Genomic DNA, 27,999 nt, shown 5'->3' with positions numbered 1-27,999 from the left:
CCCGGCCGAGGAGTGCGGATGTGTGCGCGAGTGCTGAGCGAGTGCGCGGGTGAACGTGGCCGGTGCCCCCGCGTGTGAGTTAGTGTGAGTGTGACTGAACACGTGTGAAAGAGGGAGCGCGTACGTGTGAGTGTGAGTTTGTGAGGGCGTGTGTGTGACCGGGTGTGCGGGTGTGACGTGTGCGTGTGCAGGAGTGTGTATGGGGGTGAGTGACAGTGAAAGAGTGAGCAGGTGTGCGGGAGTGTGACCGTACCTGTGAGTGTGTGCGTGTGGAGTGTGTGTGTGTGTGTGCGTGTGGAGTGTGTGCGTGTGTGGAGTGAGTGTGCGTGCGTGTGGAGTGTGTGCGCGCGTGTGGAGTGAGTGTGCGTGCGTGTGGAGTGTGTGTGAGGTGTGTGCATGCGTGGGGAGTGTGTGTGTGCGTGTGGAGTGTGTGAGTGTGTGCGCGTGTGTGTGCGTGTGGAGTGAGTGTGTGTGTGCACGCACGTGCGGTGTTGCTGGATCGCAGAGTTTTTACCGACAACAGCCCCTGAGCCCTCTCCGTGGGCTGCAAGCTAGGCTCTCGTCTCTCTTAACCCAGCAAACTTGAGAGGCCCCAGCTGTTGGCCCCATTTTACAGATGAAGAAATGCCACTCAGACTTGGCCACCGGCCGGGCTGGCGGAGTCCGAATTTGTGGAGCTGCAAAGTCCATCGTCATGCTGTCACTTTGGTTCGGCCCAGGGCTGCCCTCCCTCACCCTCGGGCCTTTCAGAAGCAGCAGCGGTGGTGCATGACCCACGTTGAGGCTGTGGCCAGAGGGCGGTCCCCACCCACACACTCGGGCGCCTGGGCGCTGGCTGGGGGCGCTTGGGGAGGGCTGCCACTGGGAGGATTAGGCCCAGAGCCTCTTGCCTGGCGTCCTCCTCCACCTCCTCCCTCTGGCTCTGTGGGGCTCCCCCTTGGGGACTCGGCAGAAGGCCTCTTGGCCTGGGTGTTGGCTTGTGAATGTGTGGCCCAGCCCAGGACTCTGGGTGACATTCAGCCCAGGGGGCAGCTTTGCCCAGGGCAAGCCTGGGGGCATCACCCCAGCTCAGCGTAACGTCCTGACCATGTTCCCAGAAATCCCCTTCCTCCCTCACTGCTCAGCCTCGGGACCGGAACCCAGACCCCCGCCCCTGCTGTTTTCCCACAGTGCTTCTCACCTTCTAGCCGTGTTGGTTGGGTTTGTCTCTGTGTCCCCAGGATCTGGCTGCTCAGTGTTTTTGCTGAGTAGCCAAGGACCCCTTGTAGCCCCTCTATGAGGGGCAGAGCCCCGCCTGAGCGTCAGGAGACCTTCACCAACCCTAAGCCTCCTCTATCCAAAGGGTGGGAGGATTGCCCTTTCCTCGTGGGCCCTGCCGGGGTCCCCACTTGGCCCCAAATACCCGGAGCAGCCCCCAGCCAGGCCTCCTGGCACAGCGGCTCCACGCAGTCTGCGGGAGGCCAGCCCGGGCTTTGGGCACCAGGCATCTTATCTGAGACGTGCAGGCCCAGAGGGAGGCCTCCTCCCACACACCGGAAGGGGGGACGCCGAGGGGTTGGCACTTGAACCTGCCAGCCACCTGGGGGTATGTTGGGGGCTTAGCCTGCCGTCCCCGACTCTGGCTTCCCTTCCCCCAGCACAGTTGTGAGTGCTCAGTGGACCCTGACAGGCCGCCACCACAGGTAGAGTCCAAGGCTTTGCCCCTGCCCCTGGCAGCTCTGTGCCCAGTCTGTGGTCCAGACCCGCAGCCCCTGGGAAGCAGGGCTGGGTCTCCCCCGTGGAGGGCAGCTCCGCTGTCCACCTGCCCCTCCTCCTGGTTCCCTTTCCCAGATGCGCTGAGCCAGGAGCCCCTCGCTGCAGAGCTTCCTCCACTCCCTCCCACTTGCTCCTACTTCCCGAGAAGGGGGCCATGAGGGAGGTGGGCACGCAGATCCCAGCCAGACAGCTGGCGGGCAGGCAGCGGGCAGGTAAGCCTCAGCACAGGGGGCTGGCAGCTGGGGGGTCCTGGCAGGTCCCTTTGCCCACCCAGACCTGACCTGGGTAGAGTGGATGGCAGGGTCCCGGTGGGGAGTTCCAGGGGGTGAGCAGCTGGCTGGGTGCCACACGGGGGTAGTAGGGCTACCCAGCCCCTCGGCTGTGGTGGGTGAGCTGGGGCTCCCTGGAGACATCCTGGGACTCTGGCACCCCGTTTCCCTCTCCCCTTCCTGTGTTATCAGAGGTGGGGAAAGGCAGGTGGTGGGTTTCCTGGTGGGCAGAGTGTGGCCTATGGGGCACCAGGTCAAGGCCTGGAGAAGCAGCTGTCCCCTAGCTCCCCTGGGGAGCTGGGGTGACGTGGTGTGTGTGTGTGTGTGAGCAGCACAGCTGAGGAGGAACTGGGGTGGGACCTTGGCTTTGGCCGCCTGCCTCCTGTTTACTCTGCCCACTGCTTGCAGGGGTGGGAGTGGTGCCTTGGACGGGGAACAGGGCATCCCAACCCCTTGTGAGTCTGGTAAAGCCTCCAGTTTTCCAGAGACGAAGCTTCGCCTTTCCACGGCACCCTTTTCTCTGCCCGTGTCCATCTCCCACACTGGCTTGAGCTCCCCAGGGACGGGGTCCCCTGACCTGTGTTCGCCCGCCGCATCCCACACGGGCCCTGGCAGCTGTGCCCACTGGGGTTTGTGACCTGAAGGACCGACTGACAGTGAGGGTCGGCTCACAGCTGCCTCCCAGAGAGGAATTTGTACGAAGTCCACCCTTGCTCTCTCAGTGGCCAGACTGTCCGCAGATGCAGAGGGACTGTGCGGGGCTGGGGCTCAGTGCACGGGCCGAGCTGGATGCCAGTTCTCACCCTGCCTCAGTGTCCTCACTGAAGTGGAATGGCCATAGCGCCCGCGTCCCGGGCTCAAGGACTGTGTGAGATACGAGAGTGTCGCGTCTGGGCACGGGCACTGGAAGGAAGGCTGCTGACGTATCCACCACTCACTGGCACAGCTCCTTCCAGCAGCGGCTCCAGTCCCACCACACCTCTGGGAGGTAGGTGTGCCCAGCACGTGTGGAAACAGCCAGGAATTCAGGATCCAACCCCTCAGCCCTGTGCTCCATGGAGGGCCGAGCCCCACCCTCCCCCTGGAGGCATCTGGTCTCTTGTCCTGGTTGCTGAAACTTTCCGACAAAGTAAGAAAAGTCAGAGAGAGACTGCGGTGCAGGGGCTTGTTCTTGTCCCTTCGTGAATTTATCCACGAATATTTACTGAGTGTCTCTGCTCTGAGTGCTGGAGATGAGACACCAGGTCCCCCGCCTTCCTGGGTCTGCTGTCGCGCATTGTCTGTGACCTCACATGGGGACCCTGGCCCAGCCGTTTGAGCCCAGGGCTGGCATCCAGGGCACACGAAGCTGGCGCCTGGGATCTGCAAGTTCTGTGTAAGGGCCAAGGCCAGTGTTGAGGACTCGTCTTCAGAACCATTGACAAATGAGTCTTTTTCACGGCCCAGCACGTAACCGTGGGCTGGCATTTGGGGCAGGTGAGGGATTTGGGGTGAGCGACAGAAAATTGGGAACCGAAGCCCAGACTCCACCCTGGGCCTCCCTGAGCCACAGTTTCCTCATTTGTCAAATGAAGAATGCAGTTGGCCTGTCTCCCAGTGCTGAGGGTCGGTGAGGAAATGGAAGGGAAGGTGCTTTGCAGGCTGTGAAGTGAGCTGCAGGCCAGGGGGTCTTAGTTACTAAAGTTGGCTGAGCACTTAAACGGCTGTGCTGGGGGGAAATAAAACTCCAGAGAGCACCAAACCTAACTCCACTTGGGCTCTTAAGGTCGTTTAAGTTTATTTCCAGGACTCCCAACAATGGTGATTTCCTGCAAATGTAACTTCACTCAACTTTTCCCCTAAACAATGTTCTCCATGGATATGGCTTCCCTGATTGATGTGGGAGAGGCCTGGAGCTGAGGAATCATCAGAGTCGCCCTCATCCCCGTGGGGTTTGCAGAGCTTGGGCGGGGGCTCCGGAAGTCTGCTGAGGGCTTGCTTAGCTAGAGGGTAAGAACTGACGTTTTGAGCTGGGCTCTGGAAGTGGAATAAGAGTGGTTGGATGAGGGAAGAGAAGGGGCATTCAGGGCAGAAGGGAGAGTGTGCAAAGGCCTAAGGCAAGAAAGGCTTGTGACTGGATAGTGGGGACCTTGAGTGTTGGCAGTGGGGAGCCATGGTGGGTGTTTGGGGGTGGCGGAGCAGCCCCTTAGTCTGGGCAGCTGGGGCCTCACTGCGGGAGGCGGGAGATTGGACTGTGCTGGAGCAAGGGGATTTGGGCTGTGGGCTCCAGGACATCTGTCCTGGGAGGTGGCTTGGGAAGAACCACACTTTGGGCTAGACAGGCCTGGGTTGCGTGGCCATGGGCGAGTCACTTAACCTCCCTGAGAAATGGGTGTGAGTCCTCTGAGGGTTGACTTTCCTTCTCTGTAACTTGATGATAATCACAGTACCGATAGCCTAGGATTGAAGTGAGGATTATGCCAGAGAATTCACGTCCCACTCTTGGAGCAGTGCCAGCTCGGGGACGACGTTGGCCAGTTTGCTCCATGCATGGTCTTTTGCAGCCTCAATTCCTCCCCAGCCCTAGGTGGGACTGTCCTCATGAACTTGAGGAAGGTAGAGCGTGGAGAGGTGAAGATTCTCTCCTGAAGTCCTGAGCTGGGTCTCAAACCCAAGTCTCCTGACCCCAGAGTCCAGGGCTGCCAACGGGCCTTAAATTCGACCCGGGGAGGGTGAAATACCACTTGGTGGCCAGGACATGGTAGGTGCTGGTTAAGTAGGCAGGTGGCCAGAGACCCTTTGTGTGGCCCTGTGCGGGCCGGTGGGGTGCGCTGGGGCCAGCTCCCTCAGGCCTTCTGTTTAGACCCATTGGTTACAGACCAGGGGCCCCGTGGGGCGAGGCCATGGCTGCAGCCAGCCTGGAGGCTCTGCCTGTGGGAGAGGCACGGTGTTCTGAGCCCAACAAAAGGCCTGTAACCAAAGCTGCGGCTGGGCAACTTGAAGCAGCTGGGCTGGTTTGGGGGGGCAGGGCCAGGCCCAGTATGGGATCTTGGTGCCTCTACCCTTCCTTCATTTGGGTATTCTGTCTCCTGGGTGATGGTGGCCCCGTGAGGGTGGTAGAAAAACCTCCTGTGTGTGTGCCCACATTCCCCAGGTTATAGACCCTTTGGTGACCTCAGCCCTCCATCTCATCTCATATCCCAGCTCCCCTGGGCTGTTGGCCAGGCGGTGGCCCTCACCTTCCTTCTATAGCCAAGAATACCGAGGCACAGAGAGGCCTCAGGTACTCAGCCAGAGTGTCCTCCCCAGTTGATAGAGTGGGGGTTCCTGGCAGGGCTTCCGGGAAGGGAGGGAGCAGTGAGGCTGGGCCTTGAGAGGTGAGAATCTTCTCACCTGACCCTGAATAGGGCAGGGGCCCATTCCAGTTCTGTTCTCTGCAGAACATGCTACCTCAAGAGGCCTGCAAAGGAAGCAGAGAGGCCTCCATGCAAGCAAGGAATTTGGCTCTGAGCTTCCTGGCAGCCAAGGCAAAAGGGGGAATTTGTAGTGTTATGATAAGAAGAATACACACGGTCATCTGCTGTGAGAACTAAAGTCAGGGAGGTTCACTAGGGAAGGTGAGTGAACAAGCTGTGAAACAATTTTCTTGAGAACCGGTATTTTGGGAGAACTTAACGATTGTTGACCTCGCTATGTGAACCACTAGTGTGGACTCCCTTCTTCACTTTTTATTTTGAAATAATTTCAGACTTACAGTAAAGTTGAAAAATGTATAAAGAGCCCTTAGATACTCTTCACCAAGATATACCAGATATTAACATTTGCTATATTTACTTTATTGTGTGTGTGTGTGTATTTTAAACTATTTGAGAGTAAACGACAGATATGATGGTTCTTTGCCCCTAAACACTTCAGCATCTATCTCCTAAGAACAAGGACATTCTTTTGCGTAATCACAAGACGATGATCAAATCAGGAATGTAACACTGATACAGTGCTATTGTCTCATCTATGGGCCTTCATGCATATTCCACCTGTTGTCTCAGGATTGTCTTTTACGACTGTTTTTTTTTCCCCTGGCCCAGAATCAAATTCAGAACCACGCATTGTATTCAGTTGTTCTGTCTCTTTGGCCTCTGTACATTAAGTCCCCTACAAGTTGCAAACTTTCAAAGGTGCGAACGTGTGTGAGTGAAAGACGTCAACGTCAGGCGTGAGTGAAATTGCAGCTTGCCCTCCATCTCCTATTGCTGACGATCCTTCAGCTCTACCATCTCCCACCTCCTCTCCCTCCTCCAGTCAGTAACTCTTCTTGCCTGTTCACTCGATGCCGGCCCCTGTATGCTAGCTGCTGTACTGTACTACTGAACTTTTCAAGGTACTGTACTGCAAGATTTAAAATGTTTTCTTTATTTTTCGTTTGTTTTTTGTGTATTATTTGTGTGAAAAGTATTATAAACCTATTACAGTACAGTACTGTATAGCTGATTGTGTTAGTTGGGTACCTAGGCTAACTTTGTTGGACTTAACGAACAAATTGGACTTACGAACGTGCTCTCAGAACAGAACTCGTTTGTATGTAGGGGACTTACTGTATTCGTTTCCTACGGCTGCATATAAATTACCACAAACTAGGTAGCATAAAACAATGGAAATTCATTCTTGCACAGTCTGGAGGCCAGAAGTCTGAAATCAAGGTATTGGCAGGGTGTGCTCTCTGGAGGCCTAGGGGAGGGTCCTTCCTCCTCGTCCTGCTTCTGGTGGCTTCCGGCAGTCCTTGGCCTCCTTGGCTTGTCACCACATCACTCCAGTCTCTGTCTTCACACAACCTTCTCCTCTGAGTCTCCTCCTCTGTCTTAGAAGGACACCTGTCATGGGATCTGGGGCCCACCGGGGAGATCCAAGAGGATCTCATCTCAAGATCCTTAGTTTAATTACACGTGCAAAAACCCTTTTCCATCCCCAGGATCTGGGTGGACGTGAGTTTTAGGGGAGCACCCTCCAACCCACCAGAGCCTCCTTTAATCTGGACCCGTTCCTCGGCCTTCGTTTTTTTTTGAAGAGTGGTGCCAGTTATCGCGGAGAAAGGCCCTCGGTGTTTCCTTGCGTTAGAGGCAGGTTGTGTGCTCCTGAAGGAAGGCACAGAGCCGTGCTGGGCCCTTCTTGCTTCGTGTCAGGAGGTGCACGGTGTCAGCTGGCCCCTTTCCTGTGCTGCTCCCTGGTTAGGGTGGGGTCTGCCAGGTTCTCCACTGTGGAGTGGGTCTGAGCGGTCTTGAGGCCGTTGTTGTTTTCTTCCTGAGTCTCACTTGTGGTCCAGATAGTGGAGGCTGCCCAGGACTCGACTTCCGGATGGCCAAGGGTAGCTGCTGCACACAGATACCCAGTGAGGTCAAGTGCCTGCTGGGGGACGGCCTGGGTTAGCCATTTTCCATGGCTGATCTCCATCTTCACAGCCAGAGAGTGTAGCTTATGACCCCCATTTCACAGATGGAGAAACAGGGCAGAGGGGCTAAGTGCTTTTCCCGGGGACAAGAATAGCTAGAAAGGGCAGCAGGCTGGTTGTCTTTCTTTGCAAGGGTGTCCTCTCCAGGTAAACCTAAGCAGTTTTATTTGGCCATGGGATTTGGGTTTTCTCTGTTTTCAAAAAATCCAAACTGCCTCTAGGGTCTTTGTGAGGCTGCGATATGTTTTCTCTGTTTTTAAAAAATCCAAACTGCCTCTAGGGTCTTTGTGAGGCTGGGATATGGGGGGCAGGGGGCTGGCAAGGAAGAGGCTCTCAGAGCCACGCAAGAGGGTGAGTGATGATGAGGGTGAGGCCTGATGTTTAAGAGTGTGATTGGGGAGGCAGGTGGACTCAGGTTTGAGCCGCAGCTCCCTACCTGCCCGCTGTGTGACTGGGGGTGAGTTGCTTCACCTCTCTGAGCTGTTTCCTCATCTGTAAAGTGGTGGTGATGACAGTGCCTACCTCATAGGGTTGTCATGAGGTTAACCCCTGTGCAGGGCTCTGCGTGATGCTGAGCAGTAGACTCTCAGAGCTTCAGGGGATCTTGCAGATCACCTGGTCCAGTTCGGTTCAGAGAGGGGAAGGGACTTGTCCAGAGTCACACAGCCAGCAAGGAGCAGAGCTTCCTAGTGTCTAGCTCTGCCTCGGCTGCCCCTCCCACCTGAAGGCAGAACCCCAGGGCTCAGGGGTTTGTCTGTTTGTCTAAATAGAGCTAGCACTTGACATCACTTAATAGGGCCAGGGAAATTGACTAAAGGGAGGGAGGGAGCACAGATACACAGTGCTCAAGATTAAGCACAGGTTCTTGGGAACTTTATGCTGAGCTTCCTGGCAGCCAAAGTGAAAAGGGCTACATGCTCAGTTATGTAGCTCTCTTTGTCCCCATTCCTCAGGGAAAATGGAGCTTTTCCAACGACTCAGTAACACAGTGATAGGTTTCATGAGTCTGATTTTTGTAACTTCTCCCAACTGGCACCAAAATGGAGCTGGGGTTCCCTGAATGAACATGATGGGGAGAGGGCATTCCTGGTAGGGGAGAGGCCCGGAGGTGTGTTTGGAGGAAGGGCAGGGGGCAGGCTGACCTCGTGGGTCTGTCCTGTCGTTTCAGTTGGGCCACGTGGTCCTCTCCCCAGTCTGGTTCCTGTATAGCCTGCTCATGAAGCTGTTCCAGCGCTCCACCCCAGCCATCACCCTCGAGAACCCGGACATCAAGTACCCGCTGCGGCTGATTGACAAGGAGGTCAGTGTGGGGCCTGAGGGGGTCGTGGGGCATGGGCACCTCTCTGTCCTTGTCAGCATCACAGCATTTCACAGGCACCTACTATGTGCTCAGGGTATGGGCCCCTGTGAAGTAGGTCCCATTATCTGCCCGTTTTACAGATGGGGAAAGCGAGGTGGTCCCTTTCTAAGGCTACCAGTAAGCGACAGAGGGATTTGAACTCAGGTCTTTGCCCACAGAGCTGGTTCGTTGAACCACACTCACTATTCCCCAGAAGGTCAGAGTGGGAGGGACCCCGTAAGGACTCTGGGGTCCAAGTAACCATTTAATGGCTGTGAAAACAGAGGACAAGAGAGGAGTAACTCAGGTCACACTGTGAGTTAGGGGCAGGACCAGGACTTAGGCCTAGGCCTCGTGGTCATCCCAGCTGCCTCCCATCCCAGTGCCCCTTCCTTAAAGATAAGGTCTCCTCCCCTCCTCCTTCCCCTGCCCGCAGGGTCACCTACTCAAGGCCCCTAGAGTCTTCTGCGTCTGTCAGATTCCCCGCGTGATCTCGCGATCTCGCGGTTGGCTCCGTCTCCTCCTCCGACAGGCTTGCTCCTGCCCTCCCCACTTGATGCTTTTCCTTTTCAAACCTCTGATCGTGACTTAAAACCATCCTCTCCCTCCTTTGCCCAGCTGCCCACCCTGTAAGGCTGTTTCCCTCCTTACTCTCTCTCATCAGAGCCCCTCCCATGTGCTATTTCTGGCCACCGCAGCTGCCTCAGGAGGGGTGTGACAGGGAAAACTGAGTCATGGGGCAGAGAAAGTCAGTCACTTGCCCGAAGCCTGAGTCCTGAGCTCTAGTCTGCACCCGGGCTCCACATGAGAGCTGGGGCTCCTGTGACTGTACTTGTACCAGGATTTCACAGAAGCTGAAAACCAGAGAGAGGCAAAAAGAAAAGAAAAACAAAGAAAAATTACTGCTTCCCAGATGAGACCACACTTATCCTCTCAATATATCTTATACACAATTTTTTCTTACTAAAATGAAATAATAATGTTTTAAAAGCTTTTCCTTTTATAAAGTTCTTTTTCTTTGTTGTTTTTTAATTCCCAAAGTAATGTATGATTTATATGTGCTCGCTATAAAAATTTTACTTTTATAAAATAAAAGCACATATTTATATGTGTTGTGTTCGTGAGATGTGAATGTTCCCCTCCCCCATAACCCCGTTGCAGAGGGTCCCCTTCACAGGTCACCGTGAGCCTTTCTGGTAGTACATTCCTGTGTACATGATGTGTGGAGGTTCAGGTGTGTGTATACTTAGTTTCTCTGTTTTAATAACCTGAGTTTTTACCCAGCTGTACAATATGGACATCTTTACATGTCTAACCCAAAGCTGATCCATTATTTTTGACGACTGTCTGGTATTTTGTCACAGGGATGTCACACAGTGGACCCTCCAGGCCCCTTTGATTGAGCGGGAGGCACACGTGCTAGCGGTTACCCTCCCCCATTGTAGCCTCGTGGTGGGTCAGCAGGTGGGGCTGCTCTTGATACTTTTGCTGCGGCACAGGGAGGGGTCCCGGCTGTCGGCCCTTCCCCTCTCTGAACGGGACTGGACCAGGTGGTCAGCAAGGTTGCCCACAGCTCTGAGAGTCTGCTGCTCAGGCCATCACGGCCAGCACCGTGCCGAGCCCTCACAGACGTTAGCCTCATGACTTTTGCTGTGCTGGGCTAGTAATCATCAGTGTCTTTCTCTCATTTCTGTTCTTCCTCCAAAAACATCTGGCACGTGGGTTTCTGACCTTGAGCCCCAGGACCAGTTGATAATCCTGGGATCCACTTGCGGGAGGCCCTAGGGCTCCATTTGCAGCTTCAGGCCTGGACTGTGGGGCAGAGAGGCCCACTGGCCGCCAACAAGCCCTGCGTCCTAAGTGGTGGCTGGGCACTGTCTCTCCTGAGATCCAGGCCACCTGCCTTGGCTCACATGCTTCAGTGATGCTTAGAGTGACGCTCTGTCCCTTTGGAGAGGTCTGGCGTCTCCCCTCCAGGTGGTAACACTGTCCATCACTGGACCTTGCCTCGTGTGGGCATGAAAATGTGCTGGACAGCTAGCCGCCTGCCTTCCAAACGGCCCCTCGACACCCACCATCCTGCTGCACCTGGTGCAGGGGAGACCTCACAGGGGCCTTCCGGAGCCCAGGTCGGAGTCTGGGCACTGGGTTCGGTTCCCAGCTCTGACGCAGCTCACTGTGGGATGCTCGCCTACCTGGCCCCAGTCAAGACTGGCCTCCTTGCTCGGCCCAGCCTCTCGCTCTTAAGCAGCCTCTGCCCCGCCCTGGAGGGGGAGTGGCCTTCACCCACTGCCCGCTCCCTGGGTGCACGCCCTGCCTTGGCCGTGGCCTCTGCAGCCCAGCCACGGTCGTGCCGTCCCGCTTCTCGGGGGGGCTTTTAGTGCAGTGGCTTCTAGAGCCCCTCTCTTGAGTCCCAGGCCTGGGCACATGGGGCCTTGTCTCAGCTCTGCCCCACTTTGCTGGCCCAGTCCCGGAGCTGTTTCTGCCACCCCAGGACACTTCTCAAGCTGTGGCAGAGGTGGATCCTTTCCTCCTGTCCCTGGAATTTTCTGGGCTGTCTGGCAGCCTCCCTTTGGGATCTTTTTTTTTTTTTTTTTAAGTCACAGGCTCTAGGCGCGCAGGCCTCAGTAGTTGTGGCACGAGGGCTCAGTAGTTGTGGCTCATGGGCTCTAGGGTGCAGGCTCAGTAGTTGTGGTGCACAGGCTTAGTTGCTCCACGGCATGTGGGATCTTCCCGGACCAGGGCTCGAACCTGTGTCCCCTGCATTGGCAGGCGGATTCTTAACCACTGCACCCAGGGAAGTCCCTCCCTTTGGGATCTTGAGCTCACTCTCTTCTCTGATCACCTTGCCCTGTGGCCCTGGGTGGGTCACTGCCCTTCTCTGGGCCAGTGAGAGCAGAGGCACACCCAGTGTGTGCCTGACCTCTGTGCCCTTGCACACGCGTGTGCAGGTTGTATGTCCACATGTCAGTGTCACTTCTCTCAGTGACGCTCCGGTGCTGGGGAGGGGTGGGGACTCTGAGTCCAGGCACCCCTCTGCCCTGGGTGCCGTCCAGCAGCTCACGCCTCGTTGCAGGTCATCAGCCATGACACCCGCCGGTTCCGCTTTGCTCTGCCGTCGCCCCAGCACATCCTGGGCCTCCCCGTCGGTGAGTGCGGCCCCAACCCAGCGCACGTGGAGCCGGTGCTGGGACAGAGAGGTCGGGACTTTGCATTTCAGTTAGTGCAGGGAAGGCTTCAGGGAGGAGGTGACAGCCACCCTGGGCCTTCAAGGGTGAGTGTCAGAATAAGAGGCCAAATGCTTCAGTGTCCCCGGCAGTGGCACGAGCACGAGCAAAGGCAAAGAGATGGGACGTGATGGGAATCGTTGGGGGTGGTGAAGGGAGCAGTGGGAGCCGAGGTCAGGCTAGGCTTTGAACGCTGGACGGGGTGCAGGGAAGCGGGTTGACAAGACCCAGGGGGCCCTGCAGGGATAGTCAGCCCAGACTCACCCCTGCTGTCCTGCAGGCCAGCACATCTACCTCTCGGCTCGAATCGATGGGAACCTGGTCATTCGGCCCTACACGCCCATCTCCAGCGATGACGACAAGGGCTTTGTGGACCTGGTCATCAAGGTGAGGTCTTGGGGCCACAGCTGCTTGGGGCAGGGGTGACCACCTCACAGCCAAGGCCCCACAGTCTGACCTCTGAAGGCCCTGTGCTCGCTGTGCCTGGTTTCCGAGTGAATAGCAGATCATAGTTCTTCGCACGAGCCAAGCTTCGGGGTCTCGGCAGAGGGCAGGGGCTGGGGCCAGGCTGAGCATCTTCAGACAAGGACAGGGCACCTGCAGAAGAGGGACCGGGTGGCCCCACCAGCCTGCGGAGGGCTCACCTTCCTGCTCTCGGACTGGCGAAGCCCAGTGAGCTGGGCACCTGCTCATCCCCTGAGAAGCGTCCCGCAGGCCCGCTGGGGGGTGCAGTCTGAGGGGCTCACGGGACCTTGTCTGGGAGCTGGGGTGAGGGGCTTTCGGGGATCCATCACCGGTCAGGGGCTGGGTGTACGCTGTGGGAAGATGTAGCCATTAGAAGCAACAGACCAGAGAGACAGAGAACAACCAGCAAGGATCTTAAAAAACAAGATGCTGAACAGAAGGAGAAATGACAGCTATAGCCCGGTACATTTTTATGAAAATTAGAAACACAAACTTTCCAGCAGTGATCCATGTTCTCTGATTACACACCCAAAAGTGAGAACCAGCCTAGGCCGGTGGGCTGGGTGTTAGAGACCCTCCCTAGTCAAGGCCCAAACCTCCACGGCCGCCCTGGCTCAGCACCCCCGGGGACCAGGCTTGCTCTCTCAACTCCACTGTGCAGGCCCCAGGGCCCCCTCCCTGGACCCTTGGGTGGGGGGACAGGAGCAGAAACCCCCACTGGGCCTCAGCTTCAGCCCTGGGTCTTATAGGGTCCTGGGCTGGGCGCTGTGTCTGTGAGGGCAGGAAGGGAGCTGGGCCTGTCAGTCCCGGCTCTGGCCTGGATCTCCTCTTCACTTGGTGTCATTTAGACCCTGTGCTGGGTGCCCAGGCCCCACCCGGCCTCGGTGTCTTGTCTTTGGCTGGAGGGTGGACACTGAACAGGTGGTCACACAGAGGTCAGTGTTTGTTCAGGGGACAAGCGCAAGAGACTGAGCACCTAGAATGGGCACCAGAGCTGGGGCGGGGGTGGGGTCATGAGAGCTGCCCCCCTGAGCAGGCAGCAGTGAGGCAAGATCTGGCGGCTGACGAGGCGGCAGCCAGCTGTAGACGGAGGAAGAGGACCTTCCAGGTGCAAAGGCCCTGAGGTCAGGAGGAGGCTTGAGGCCTTGAGGGACCGAAAAGGGAGAGGTCAGCAGGGCCAGGCAGATGCTTGGAGGCCCTGGTAGTCTGGGGCTTTGTCCGGAGGGAAAGGGAAGGTGGTGGGAGTTCAAGCATCTGTTCTTGCTGAAGTCACTCGAGCCAGATGTGGAGAAGGTGTTGGGGGGGATTCAAGTAGAGACGGAATACTCACCAGGACCAGGCCCTTCCTGGCTTGGAGACCTCACTGTTCCCCTTGGCCCTGGCTAAAGGTCAGGGCCGCAGCCTGGCACACAGTCGGCTTTGCCCACTCTCGCTCCACTCTCCCTGCCCTGCACCCCAGACACACAGATACATCCCCTGTGCTGTAGCCACAAGCTCTTCTCCCCACCCCACCCCGAAGGCCCCAAACCCTATTAGGCCTTCTGGCCTTTGCCCACGCTGCCCCTCCCCCACTGCCTCTCCCCCTTCTCTGCTCATCGCTCCTGCTTGCCCTTCAAGGCCCAGCAGAAATGCCCCCTGGTGCAGCCACCCCAGCCCTGGAGCTCCTCCCCTGTCTGCCCATCTCTTTGTACGAGGGTTGTAGCACATCCCTTTTTCCAAAGCTGAAATCCCAAAGGGCACAGGGAAGGAAATTGTTCCAAGAGTGATGTTTTTATGGGAGCACAAAGTGGAAAGAATTGAACATCCACCAGGAGGGCCTGGTGAGCCGGCTTCCCAGAGCCTTTACTGAGCTGACAGCCATGGGGATCTCCTGCCGGGAGGGGGTCACAGAGATGGTTTGTGGCAGAACATTATGCAGCAAGCCCTCGGGTCGCTGCCTTGGACACCAGGCTGATGCTTTGCCCTCCAAGGGGATGTTATGGGGAGGGCAGACCACTGGGGGGGACGGGACACAGACGGGTAAGTTTTGATTGGTGGAAGGGGCATTGTGTGAGAAGGCCACACACGGCCGCAGAATACCCCAGAAGAGGGTCTTCCCACTGTGGCCCAGAGCTCACCCCGGCAGCCCGGGGAACGGGGAGCTGAGGACTATGCGTGTCTTGCAGATTTACTTCAAAGACACCCACCCCAAGTTTCCCGCTGGAGGGAAGATGTCCCAGTACCTGGAAAGCATGAAGATTGGAGACACCATTGATTTCCGAGGCCCAAATGGGCTGCTGGTCTACCAGGGCAAAGGTGATCGGGTTGGACACCCCGAGGACCCAGTGGGGGCGGTGGATGCTGGGTGCGGGTCCCGACTCTGCTGCTGTCTGGATGGGTGACTCTCGTAGGGCAAGCCATCTCCTCTCTGGGGCCTCCGTTTCCCTGGCTGTTAGGAATTAAGGTGGCCAGCACGGGGGTTGCAGACCAGCTGCCTCTGGGGGCCAGATGCGGCCCACAGACCAGCTTTGTTTGGCTGAAAACAAAGGGGAGGGTTGAGCTGGAACGCCCCTGATTCTCCAGACTCCCTGCTCCCCACGCCATCCGCCATCCGCAGTGAGGAACTCATCCTCGTGCTCCTCTTTGCATCTGAGCTGGTCCCCATCCCACCTTCCCATCCCCCTCACCCTGACTGGCTGCGGGCTATGGTGGCCGCCACCCCCGAACCCCTGAGGCGGGGGCAGCTTCTCCAGCCCTTCCGATCCCCAAGCACAGCATGTCTGAGAGCTGGGCCTCACCCCTTCTCCTCTCCCCAGGAAAGTTTGCCATCCGTCCAGACAAGAAATCCAACCCTGTCATCACAACGGTGAAGTCTGTGGGCATGATTGCAGGAGGAACGGGTATGTGGACCCAGAGCCCCTCACTGAGTCCCTAGCGGGCGGATGTCGTGGTTCGGGGTCAGGTGTGGGACGTGGCACAGATAACAAGTGACTGGGAGCTTCCCAAGGTCAGGGACCTGGACCCCGTTGTCCTGGCACCTCTCTGGGCATCTGCCTGGCACCGGGCCTGCGTGTGTGCAGCAGGCGCTCACGCGGTGTGTGGGGGGCGGCTGTGTTGCAGGCATCACCCCGATGCTGCAGTTGATCCGTGCCATCATGAAGGACCCGGATGATCAGACCGTGTGCCACCTGCTCTTTGCCAACCAGGTCAGTGGGTGGTCCTGAGGTCTGCAAACCCGACTCCTGCTGAGAGGGGGCGAGGCCCAGCAGGCACTGCTCAGGGGTCTGCCCGGCTTTGCGGAGATGCTCAGGGAGGCTGAAATATGAGGGGTGCTCTGAACGTTCTGTGCACAGCAGCCCTCGCAGGGGCTGGTGGGGTCGGGCTTTTCAGTGCGGAGCTCAGAGCGTCTGACCCGAGTGGGGCTGCTTTGGTGGAGGGGTGAGGCACCTGGCGCACCCACACCCCGAGATTCGCTCCTCTGGCTGCTTCCTTGGAACCTCAGGGTTCCCTTCACCGCACCCACAGTTTGGAACCCACCAGTGAAGTGGGAGGAGCCCGAAGGGCCATTTTCACAGATGATGTGCCAAGGTCCCATCTGCGCGAGGTCCCTGAGCTGGGGGAGTTGGGACAGGGTTTGGACCTGGGCTGCCCAGCTCCTGAATGCATGTCCTCCTCCCCACACCCGCTGCCTGCCCGCCCCGGCCTGCTGTGTGGCCTTGGACAAGTCACTCTCCCTTTCTGGGCTTTGCTCCCTCACTGTGGAATGAGCTGATGAAGCAAGGTCATCACAAGGGTCTTTCTAGGTTCAGTGTTTCATGACTGAATATGTGGATCTTATAGTGATGCCCCTTTTGGGGGAAGCTAAGACGAGGCACCCCCCCGCCTGTGAGGGGGTCATGCCCAGGCCCCCTGCGCCTCTCAGATATGGTTCAGGTCAGTTTGCCCCTGGGTCCATCTGGCCCAGGCTCCGCCCCGTGTCATCTGTGAGGACACCGAGCCTGGAGGCGGAGGGGCCGGGCTGAGGTCCCCGGGCTGAGGTCCCACACAGCTGCAGAAAACCGCTCTGAGGCCAACTGAGGTGGCCTTGACTAGGGGTGGGTGGAAACAGCCAGAAATTCCAAGCTGGCTGGTGGGGTTGAGAGGGTGGGCAGCGTTCAGCTTGGTAGTGCTGGGGCAGTCTCTGTGGAGGCCGTCAGCCCTCTGTCGCCTGGACGGGCATCTTTGTGCCCGTTAGCAGGGGCGGTGGATTCTGTATCTCTTTCTGCATTTCAGTCAGTGCAATGTCACAAGTCATGTAGCCTCTGGAAGCTCCACTCCTCACCCGTGAGGGAGGAGAGTGAAGAATGCAAATAAAGTATCATATGAAAATCTTTCTGACCTCAAGGTCCCTCTGAAGGGTCTCGGGGACCCCAGGGGTCCGCAGGCCACACTGTGGGAACTACTGCTTTGCTCCAGTTGAGTCGTTGCCCCTCCCTCCCCCCTCCTCAGTGACCTCCGTGCTCGGCTTGGACGGGGACCACAGCCCCTCCTTTCCCCATCCGTAATGTAGGGTAACGGGGGACCCACCTCTCAGGACGGTTGTGAGGGTTGAGATGGCCTTGGATAGGAGCGTTTAACATTGCAGACATGTGCATGCTTCCTGGAGTGACCGAGTGACCGGGAGTGGAGGCTGGTGGGGAGGCAGGTTGAGGACGGCAGCCTGAGTCCAGGGGAGGCTGGGGCTCTGACCCCAGCCTCAGCCTAAGGGAAGCACGATTTTTCACAAGGGCATTAGGGAGTGTTAATAAACAGCGGGGCGACCTGGTTCTTGGACAGGGAGACTGATACTCTGAAGGTGTCGGTTCTTCATAAAGTAATACTCGAAGTCCCAGTGGGGATATTTTCTCCCCTTTAATATGACAAAATGATGCAATATGGCCTGGAAGACAAAGTACACATGCACAGCCAAGAAAGTTTTGAAAAAGAAGAGTGACAAGGAAGAACTTAGCGCACTGGATATTAAAACATACTAAAAAGTGTCAGTGATAAAAATAGCATGGTTCTGGAGCCACACGTGAGACCTGGGCTTACTGGACTTACTAAGCATTTCTGGATAGCACAACAGGAAACCTAGACTGTGCTAGGACATGCTGGAACATGTGGCTAGTTACACGTAAATTAATTAAGATTAAACAAAATTAAAAACTCGCTTTCCCAGTCTCACTAGCCACATTTCATTGGTTCCGTAGCCACATGTGGCCAGTGGTTACCCTATTGGATAACACAGATCTGTTGTGGAACACTCCGTTGAATAGCCCTGGCCTAGAAACAGACCCAAGTGTAGGTGAGGCTTTGTATCTGATGCAGGTGACATACCAAACCTGAAAAGAGAAAGGAAAAGGAGTGTTGAGTTAGTTGCTATGCACTTGGAAAAAACTAAGTAGATCCCTACCTTACCTTATACAAAAATGGAGTTTAGGTTAAAGATATACATGTAAAAAATTGAAGCTTTAAAAGTAGAAGGTGAGCATTTTTACAGAAAATATTGATGAATGAGTGAACAAGGATGGTTAGTCTAAGCAAGACACCAGGGAGAGCCCGTCAAGGAGAAGATTGATGGAACCATCTGCTTAAAAATGAAAAGCTCCCCTGGGGAAAAACACAAAGTTTAAATAAGGTAGAAAGATAAGTAACTGGGGATGAGACATATAATGCATCACCAATGAAAATTAATATCCTTGATGTAAAAAGTTTTTACAAACTAATAAAAGATATTACTAGACCAGTGACAAACTTACTTATTAATAATAAAAAATAAAACAAGCTTTAGGGCTTCCCTGGTGGCGCAGTGGTTGAGAATCTGCCTGCCAATGCAGGGGACACGGGTTCGAGCCCTGGTCTGGGAAGATCCCACGTGCCGCGGAGCACCTGGGCCCGTGAGCCACAACTACTGAGCCTGCGCGTCTGGAGCCTGTGCTCCGCAACAAGAGAGGCCGCGACAGTGAGAGGCCCACGCACCGCGATGAAGAGTGGTCCCCACTTGCCGCAACTGGAGAAAGCCCTCGCACAGCAACGAAGACCCAACACAGCCATAAATAATTAATTAATTAATTAATTTAAAAAAAAAAAAAAAAAGCTTGGCTTTTTAAAAAACAAAAAAACAAAACATAAGGTTTACTTTCCATTAATCTGATTGGCAGAGCTTGAAGGATCTTTACCCGGTGCTGGTAGAGGTGCAGGGAGATGGGCACTCATGGGCATGCTGCTGGTGTGTGCATTGGTGTAACCTACCGGGGGACTGTAAAGCAGCTGCGTGTGTTGAACGCCCTAACCATGTGGAATTTTCTACCCTGAACTCCACTCCCTCAAGTTTATCCTCAGGAACAGGGCAGTGAGGGTGGTCAGAGAGGCACTGTTCATAAAGAGGACGCTCAGAGACGCAAGAGGGAAGAGATACGGGGATGGATATATGTACGCGTGTAACTGATTCACTTTGTTATACAGCAGAAACTAACACACCATTGTAAAGCAATCATACTCCAATAAAGATGTTTAAAAAAAAAAGGAAAAGAGTATGCTCAGAACAATCTCCACGCCTCTCCCGTCGTCTGCCTCACCCAGCCCGGGGCTCAGTAGAGGTCTGTGAGCCAGTGACCTTTTCTGGTCGACAGAGTTCTTTGGCCCCCAGTTTCACAACAGTCTTATGAGATCAGTCACGCCACCCACTGGCCTGAGGAGCCCTGTCCGTCTGTGAGTGACCTGCAAACATACAGGGCAAAGTCTGTGGTTAGGAATGGAAAGGGGCTGTTTTGGGAGCAGATTGCTGATGCTCCCTGGGGGTCTGAGAAGGCTTCCTGGAGGAGGTGACAAGCTGCACTCTACAGGGCCACGTGGGGCTGGCTAAATGAAATCAGTGGGGATGGCAAGTGGGGAGCTGCAGGCCAAGCAGAGGGATTGCCGTGGGCAAGGCTGCGGAGGGACAGGTGTGATCGGGGGAAGTGGTATCTGTATTTCCTAGGCTGTGGATGTACAAGCTGAGACGCCAGAACATAGGAAGACTTGGACTTTCCCTGGAAGCTTTGCCAAGTGTGCGGCCCGTGGGTGGGCGGGGTGACGAGGGTCTCCAAAGGCAGTCCCTGTTGCTGTCCCTCCTGACCGCTGGGTCCTGTCCCCCCGCAGACTGAGAAGGACATCCTGCTGCGGCCCGAGCTGGAGGAACTGAGGAACGAACATTCTGCGCGCTTCAAGCTCTGGTACACGGTGGACAGAGCCCCCGAAGGTGAGCGCGCCCAGGCGGGTGGGCTGGGTGGAGGCGCCGGCCCACGCTCGCCTGGCGGAGCCCTCCGCCGTCGCGAAGGCTTCTGCTCGCATGGTCTCCTTTGGTGCTCATCACTGGGGCCCTGTGAGAGGAAGGTGATGAGGAGAGAGGGATTACAGAGGGAACGCAAGTGCCCCACAGCACACAGTGAGAAAAGCCCAGAGCTAGGGCTTGAGTTCACACCTGCCTCCAGAGCCCCAGACCTTCCCCTGCCTGTGCTGCTCTCAGCTGGACAAAGAAGGCCGGTGTTCTCCCCTTGGGCTGGGGCTCACTCGGGGGCAGGTCTCCAGGGCCAGTGCTCGGGGTGAGGGTGAGTGTTTCCACATTGCAGTGTATACCCTGTAAGGCACTTTACACCCATTTTCTCTCTAATCATCAGCCCTGGAGTGTGGGCTGGGCTGATGTACAGTTACCTTCATTCTACCTGTTCCAGGTGTTTAAACTGTTTGCCAAGGTCACATAGGAGGTGGTGAATGTGGGCTGCCCCTGAAACCTGAAACGAGGTTGCCCTCTGGGAGCTAAACTCTACTCCATTCTCCTGCCTTAGGTAGATGTGGCTACAAAAAAATATCTTAACTTCTTCTCTGTTGTAAGAAAAGCAGCAGCTGAGGCTTCTTGGTAGATAACACCAGTGATGTTTGGCTTCAGGGTTAGGAGACTATAGGGAGTGGTGGGGACTGTGGTGAATTGGAGAGCATCTGCCTGTGCAGAGGGGCAGCCCCGTCCCAGCTGTGGGCAGCCCTGCTGTGCAGGAGTACCGCCCTGGAGGCCAGCCTTTCCATTTTTCAAGGGAAGCTGGGGGCCTGAACTTTCATGGGAAATTTTTAAATATTAGAAACTGGACATTTTCAAAGCACCCACATGGGCACCAGCTTGCTGCCACACTGCCCGTGCTTTGCCTCCTGCTCCTCACACAGCCACCGGTTCCCTGGGACTCAACCACCACAGTGCGGGGAACGGGCCACCCTCTGCTTCCCCCAGAAATGAGCAGGCAGGCTCTGGGGGTACCCATCTCAAGAGGGTCCATCCCTGAGAGAGGAGCCACCCTCCTGGGTTGACCAAATCAGATCCTGGGCCCCCTGGTGGATCCGTGGACCCGACAGTCTTGTTCCGGGGCCTCTGGCTGGACCAGCCGTCCTGGGCCCACCCGCGTCTCAGTGAGTCTCCTCCTGGTCGGACCCCTCACTCTGTGTGTTCCCGAAACCAGCCTGGCCCAAGCTGATGTTCTAGTTGGGGAGGATGAATAGGAAACAGTTTATTAGTAAATTATAAAGTACAGTAGCAGGTGATTAGTGAGACCCAGGAAAGACAAAGTAGAGTCATAGAGAGTGGAGGTCGGACAGGAGGCACTGGTTCTGGGAGTCCGAGCTTCCAATAAAGAAAGGAATATTCATCTTGTACCCACGTCTTGTTCAAAAGGGGGAAATGAAAGCTGGTTTAGCTCCCTTCTGGTTGCAGGTTCTAGAGTGTGGTCAGGTAGGCTCATTGGCCACGACGGGCGTGTCCTTGCAGGGGCCTCTACCCCTGTTGCCTGCACACGGCCTGGCCGCAGGAGGAGTGGACACTGCCCTCTGGTGGTGACACCTGGCAACGCCTATACCGAAGTGCCTCCTGGGGACAGTTTTAAGAGTAACCAGTTACTGGCCAAGGAGAGATACAGTTGGGAAGTCTCCCGGTATTTTACACTTAATTTATTATTACCCTGACCACAGTTCGAGAGTAGTTCGGGTACTGCCGTAACATTAGGTATAAGCTGAAAAGGGTAGATGCTGAGAAGGAAAATGGTACCAGGCCAGCGGGCAGTTGTGGAGCTAAGCAAAAGAACAGGGGAGAGGGGCCAGCTGACTGTGTTTCCCCTACAAAGTCACCTTCAGTATACATGTAAAGAAAAATACACTATCTAAAAACGTCCTTGTGAAATTGAGATGTGTCTTACACACCTGTACATTCATTACACTAGCAAATATGGTTTAGTCCCATGCAGTTTTTTTCAAAGTAATTTTAGATCTGTTAATAAAATGTTATCTACCTACCTATGTCCCGCCTTGTTCCAGAGGGATTTTAGGCACCTTACAAAGACTCATAGAGTGAGTCGGAGTGGTATAAATGGAAAGTGGGAGTGAAAGAAAAACAAGGGCAGGGCCATCGAATGGAGCTGGGACAGAGGTTTGTACAGAAGCAGGGACTTTGATGCACACTTGCTGTGGGTGGCCACGTGTGTCACTCTGAGCTTCCCAGCAGCCACAGTGAAAAGGGAGATGTGGTCAGTTACTCAGCTCAGTGTCCGTGAGGTAAAGAATTCCCCATTGCTCAGCACAGCAGACTCTTCCTCATCCCAAGACCAGCTGGGACTGGCTTGGCCCCTCGCAAGGGACCCCCCCATGGAGTGTACATGATGTGATGCAGAGAGCATTGTCCGCCGTGATGGGGGAGGACAGCCCTGAGCGCAGATGTGGAAGCCAAGGCGTAGATCGGAGCCAGAGCGGAGCCGGGCTGGGTGCCGCCTCCTCCCCCTCTCTTCGGGCCCCAGTCATCAGAGCCCCATTCTCCTGGCAGAGCCCTGCCAGCCTGCCGTCCCCGTGGGCCCACTGTGCGCCTGGAACTGGCTGGCCCCCCTCCCTGAGCAGCCCCTGCTGGCAGGTCAGTCCTGAGGGCCCGGGTGGGACTAGAGCCCTGCCAGCCTCGGGGCACCAGCAGTGACTTGTAGGAATAAAAGGTGGCTCTGGATCTCAGGTGAAACCTGGAGACACACTGCGCGTGTACATACATGTGCGTGTGCAAGACAGGGAGGCCAGCAGGACCTAGAGGAGCTGTTGCTGCCCCGAGGGTCCTGCATCTGCAGCTTCAGCCTGGGTCCTGGCCTTGCTGTTTTCAGGCTCACCGATTGCTTGTTTGGGACGCATTCCTTTACTCATTATTTATTGAGTAACTACTGTGTTGGGGGCTGTCTGGGCACTGGGACCACAGCTGTGGACCAGACACAGCTCCTCGTGGACCGACACGTAGTAGAGGGAAGAGTCAGACAGTGGGCACAGGGCCGGTAGGTAGCATGGAGGGTGGTGGGGTAGGAAATGTCACCCTGACCAGCCTGGCGCTGGCTGGGGGACCTCTGGGACCTGGGGCTAACGTCCCAGCCCTGTCCATGCCTTTTTGTGTGACCTGGGACAACTCAACTCTGGGTCCTCTTGGCCTCAGTTTCCACATCTGTAAAACGGGATCAGTAACCCCTGCCCTGTCCGCCCACAGGGCGGTTCTGAGGGCCACATGAGAGGCCAGTGGAAGTGAAATGCTTTGCACGCTGTGAAGCGTGGTGGGGGAACGTTGATGGGCTTGCCTTTGTGCTACAGGTGAGCCAGGCTTGGGGGCAGGGGATCAGGGTGAGGGTTTACTTGGCTCAGCCTCTTCATTCTTCAGTGTTTGTGGAAAGAAGGGAGGAATTCATGGCACAGGAACCTTGTCACGGAGGAGAGGGTGCTGGGCGGGTGGGCAGTCGGCAGTTGGTCACACGGCCGTACTCGGGCTCACCTGGTCTCCCACTCCGCAGCCTGGGACTACAGCCAGGGCTTTGTGAACGAGGAGATGATCCGGGACCACCTTCCGCCCCCAGAGGAGGAGCCGCTGGTGCTGATGTGCGGACCCCAGCCCATGATCCAGTACGCCTGCCTGCCCAACCTGGACCGCGTGGGCCACCCCAAGGAGCGCTGCTTCGCCTTCTGATGGGCCGGCCCTGGCCCCTGGCTCCGCCCCGCACTCACCGCGCCCTGTCGCCCTGTCTGTACCCACCCCTCCTGCTGTTGTTTGTTAACACCACTCTCCCACAAGTCTCCTGCTGCAGCCGGGTTCAGCCTGGCCTGCCCGTGCCTGGGAGGTCACCCCGCTGGGCTGGCCCCCGAGGGGCCCCTTTGGGAGCAGGGCTCTGTTACAGGTGGCCGCTGTCGGCCACCTTTAGGGCAGATTCCTGTCTGGGCCTCACTGGAGATGCCCCCCCCCGCCCCCGCACAAAACACACACACTACTGGGCCGAGGCTGCCAGCACCATGCTGCCCACCCTCCCCAGAGCGTACCACACTCTGGAAATAAACACAAATATACGGGCAGCCCATAGCTGCAGGTGCCAGGCCCCTACCCACTGCCTGCTTCAGGGCCACAGCCAGGCCTCAGCACCTGACACTACGTGATAGGTAACACCAAAAAGTCCTCTTGACAGGGGCTGCTGGGGTGAGAGGCTGCCCCAACCCCAGGGCACAGCAGGCCCGGCCAGCAGGGAGTTGGGCTCTCCCTGGGGCTGGACTAGGAGGAGGGGGCTGACCAAGGGCCCTTCCATCTGGCACATGGGCCCTCCCAAAGCCTTAGCATTTCCCCAAAACACCAAAACATTCGGGCAGCTTTGGGAGTTCCAAGCAGTCGACCTCTGATCGACCAGCTTGGGGTCCCGGGCCGCCAGTCCTGATGGGAGAGCTAAGATGATGTGTTTATCCCTCTGTCCCAGACCCCCCTCCTGCTGCCCTCACCCCGGGTGGGGGAGATTTTGAGCAGAGCCTCTTGTCTGAGGGACATTCTCAGTGGCCTCGACGTTGCCTTTAGACCACAGCGTGTCAGCCTCTTGCATATCGGCTTTTCAGAGTCATTTATGAGCAAACATAACGTTGAAGTAAAACTTTGCTAATCTGAACACTTTTGCAGTTCCTGGAGGCTCTGTGACCTACGTCATTGTGGGGGAGGGAGGGGGGGAGGAAGGGGCTGTGTAGGGCCTGGCTTTTATTTCTGTTTGTTTGTGTTTGTAGTAGAAAATTTGGGGACTTCCCTGGCAGTCCAGTGGTTAGGACCCTGTGCTTCCGCTGCAGGGGGCCTGGGTTTGAACCCTGGTCGGGGAACTAAGATCCCACAAGCTAATGTGGTGCAGCCAAAAAAAAAAAAAAAAATTGGGAGAGTACAGAAGAGTGTATACAGGAAAAAAAATGCCGGAATCTAGAGGCCAACACTTAGAACTTGGATGAAACCACATCATCCACTGTGTGGCCTCTGCTTTCCCCCTAATGTCAGATGTGCTTTCCCCCTGTGGTCAGAAACTCACCATAGGCCCAGATGGATCATGATTTTTTTATGTAGCAAATCCCTGTTGTTGGACAGTTAGGCTGTTCACAGTTTGCGGATTTTGTAAATAACAGTGGCCATGTTCACCCTCTTTTTTTTTTTTTTTTTTAATTTATTTTTACTTTTGGCTGCATTGGGTCTTCGTTGCTGCTTGTGGGTTTTCTCTAGTTGTGGCGAGTGGGGGCTACTCTTCGTTGCGGTGCATAGGCTTCTCATTGCAGTGGCTTCTCTTGTCATGGAGCACGGGCCCTAGGCACGTGGGCTCAGTAGTTGTGGCTCGTGGGCTGTAGAGCGCAGGCTCAGTAGTTGTGGTGCACGGGCTTAGTTGCTCCGCGGCATGTGGGATCTTCCCGGACCAGGGCTCGAACCCGTGTCCCCTGCACTGGCAGGTGGATTCTTAAGCACTGCGCCAGCAGGGCAGTCCTTCACCCTCCTTTCTGATGACTTCTTTTATGGTAGATACCTGGGAATAGATGGAGTGTGGACAGTGGGGGTCCAACTTTTAACCCTCCCCTCACACCCAGCCTTATTCACATCTCAGCCATGTTAAAAGGTGTCCCCAGTCCCAACTTTGGACAGCCCCGTGTGTCCCCAGTGTTTTCCTTTTTACTCTGTCCTCTGGAGAGCCCTGAGAGAAGTAGAAGTCAGTAGCACCTCTTTCCGACAGGGAGAGTGAGGCTCAGGGCAGTGAATGGCTTTCAGGGTGGAGGTCGGGCCTGAGGCAAGGCAGGTGTCGCCCTGTCCTCGGGAAGCTACAGGTGAGGAAGGGAGTGCCTTCATTCATTCAGGCACTGTTCCAGGGCTAGGGCCAGGGCTGCTCCAGACACACCCTTCCCTGCTCCTGGGGTGCTCTCGAGAAAGACACTATACAAGTAACAGGTGATGGGAAATGCCAAGATGGAAGTTAAAGACGGGACAGTGTGGGGCTTCCCTGGTGGCACACTGGTTAAGAATCCGCCTGCCAATGCAGGGGACACGGGTTCGAGGCCTGGTCTGGGAAGATCCCACATGCCTCGGAGCAACTAAGCCTGTGCGCCACAGCTACTGAGCCTGCGCTCTAGAGTCTGCAAGCCACAACTGCTGAGCCCATGTGCCTAGAGCCTTGCTCCACAAGAGAAGCCACCGCAATGAGAAGCCCGCGCACTGCAACGAAGAGTAGCCCCCGCTCACCGCAACTAGAGAAAGTCCCTGTGCAGCAACAAAGACCCAACGCAACCAAAAATAAAAATAAATAAAATTTTTAAAAAAGACGGGACAGTGTGGGAATGAGGGCTGTTCTTAGAGTTGGGCAGCAGGAACTCCCTCTGAGGAGGTGACCTTTGTGCTGGGATGTGAAGGGAGGGAGCTGGCCCAGCTGTGGTAGGTGTTCAAGGCGGAACAGCAAGTGTGAAGGCCTTGTGGCCAGAACAAGCTTGTGGAAGAAACTTCCAGAAACAGATCAAGGAAGGCAGGTGGCTGAGGGGACAGTGAGGATGAGACTGGAGAGGGAGGCAGGACTAGGGTACTCCAGACGGAGTGACCAGCAAGTGCAGAGGCCCTGGGACACAGTGAGGGCCAGTGTGGCTGGAGTGGGGAAGAGGAGAAGACGGGGGAGTTCACAGGAGGCCTCGGGGCCGGGGAGCCACTCTCCCCTCTCATCTCTCACCTTCCATTCTGTCTCTGGCCCTCACACATCCTGGAGCAGGGCTGGGACTCCTCAGTGGGCAGGGGCAGGACTCAGCCTGGGCCTCTCAGGCCCTGATGGCTCTTCTCCACACCTACTGTCTGCTGAGGGCTCTGCTGAGCACTTGACACACATTCGGGCTCCTGGTGCCTGTCCCCGTCTGGAGGGTTAAGAAAACAGGCCTGAGGGTTGAGACTTGCTGCACACTGCCTGAGCCCACAAGAGGCTGTCTGCTGAAGCTGGGAAGAAGGGCATAAATTGGACCTGGTCCCTACGCTCTTATAAGTCTGTCTCTCCATCTGTAAAATGGGTGAGTAAAGAGGCCCGTGATTCTCCACCCTCTCAGACGTGACACCATTTAAAAACATTTACAACAGCCCCTTTACTCTCCCGAAGTGAAGTCACCACTGATATCACCTACCTATACAGAATTTTTAAAAAACACCAAGGGGACTTCCCTGGTGGTCCAGGGGTTAAGAATCTGCCTTCCAATGCAGCGGACGCAGGTTTGATCCCTGGTCAGGGAACTAAGATCCCACATGCCGTGGGGCAACTAAGCCTGCGTGCTCTAGAGCCTGCGTGCAACTACTGACCCCACGCACTCTGGAGCCCGCGCTCCACAACTGGAGAGGAAGCCCTGAGCGCCACAACGAAGAGCCTACACATCACAACTAAGACCCAACGCAGCCGAATAAATAAATGAATATTAAAAACAAAAACGCAAAACTCCAACTTACATTATAAAAGCAAAAAAGGAAAGGACTTTATAAAATGATGCACATTTCAGCATGTAAATGCTGGCCCCAAGGCCCCTAGACGGAAGCATCAGGAGTCTGCATGGACGCAGGGTCCCTGCACTGGCGCAGCCCCTAATGCCGCCCGCCTTCCCCGCTCTGCCGACAGGGGTGCGGTTTTCCGAGGCGGGGCACAATTGTTGGGTGGTCTCCAAATAAGGCGGGACCCAGTTCCTTTGGCTACAGCGCAGGTGCATTGCTGGCAATTCCATATTTGTTTACATCAGGCAAAAAGTCCTGCGTGTTCATACAAGAAAGGGAGCGAAACCCAGGATCAAAAGAATCGTTAAGCGGCCCCTCCGCCCCGGGCATTGGGAGAGCCAGCGGGACATCCCATCCCGTCCCCGCCTCCACGTGACCGGATCCCTGCCGTTCCGACAACCAAACACGACCCCACGAAGTTCCGAAACGCTTCTGGGGGCGGGCCATCGCGCAGTCACAGAATTACATGACATCAATGACCCTATTGTGGTAGTTTAAGGAAATTATTTAAGCGCTATTTTTACGCTTCGCTTTCTTCGTGTGGAGGCGCGAAAGGGCCTTAACTCCCGCGCTCCTCTGGTCCCTTCCTAGTTCTCCGCACCTGCCCTCCGCTGTACAGCCGGCCCGCGGCTGGTTCCTGGTTTCCGCGTTCTTTCCCGGCACCCACGGCAGGGAGGCGTTAATAGTCCTGTTTCACGGCTGAGGAAAGGAGG

At 56.1% G+C, this 27,999-nt stretch overlaps 1 protein-coding gene and 1 long non-coding RNA gene across 3 annotated transcripts in view; one reads left to right on the top strand and one right to left on the bottom strand.

Annotated features, from left to right (window-relative positions):
- The window catches only part of CYB5R3 (cytochrome b5 reductase 3), a 24,893-nt gene extending 468 nt beyond the window's left edge, over nt 1-24,425 (top strand). Inside the window, exons 1-9 of one of the 2 annotated variants that reach the window (XM_082352681.1) lie at nt 2,515-3,012; nt 8,615-8,746; nt 11,862-11,934; nt 12,293-12,399; nt 14,643-14,772; nt 15,273-15,356; nt 15,577-15,662; nt 19,615-19,714; nt 23,298-24,425. In XM_082352681.1, coding sequence (XP_082208807.1) covers nt 8,663-8,746; nt 11,862-11,934; nt 12,293-12,399; nt 14,643-14,772; nt 15,273-15,356; nt 15,577-15,662; nt 19,615-19,714; nt 23,298-23,470 — 837 coding nt within the window. In that variant the 5' untranslated portion in view covers nt 2,515-3,012; nt 8,615-8,662 and the 3' untranslated portion in view covers nt 23,471-24,425. Of the gene's footprint in view, nt 1-2,514; nt 3,013-8,614; nt 8,747-11,861; nt 11,935-12,292; nt 12,400-14,642; nt 14,773-15,272; nt 15,357-15,576; nt 15,663-19,614; nt 19,715-23,297 lie in introns of those variants that run through there. The other variant, XM_082352680.1, reaches the window with a different exon arrangement.
- Nucleotides 24,042-27,999, bottom strand: LOC309610177. The gene is made up of 3 exons (XR_014233763.1): nt 27,888-27,999; nt 26,493-26,670; nt 24,042-25,310 (listed from the first exon to the last, which is right to left on the bottom strand). It is a non-coding gene; the product is annotated as an uncharacterized lncRNA (long non-coding RNA).

The sequence above is a fragment of the Balaenoptera borealis genome, assembly GCF_965194805.1.
Source record: "Balaenoptera borealis genome assembly, chromosome: 13".
In the NCBI taxonomy this organism is placed as follows: Eukaryota; Metazoa; Chordata; class Mammalia; order Artiodactyla; family Balaenopteridae; genus Balaenoptera; species Balaenoptera borealis.
This window is presented reverse-complemented; position numbering and strand designations above follow the sequence as displayed.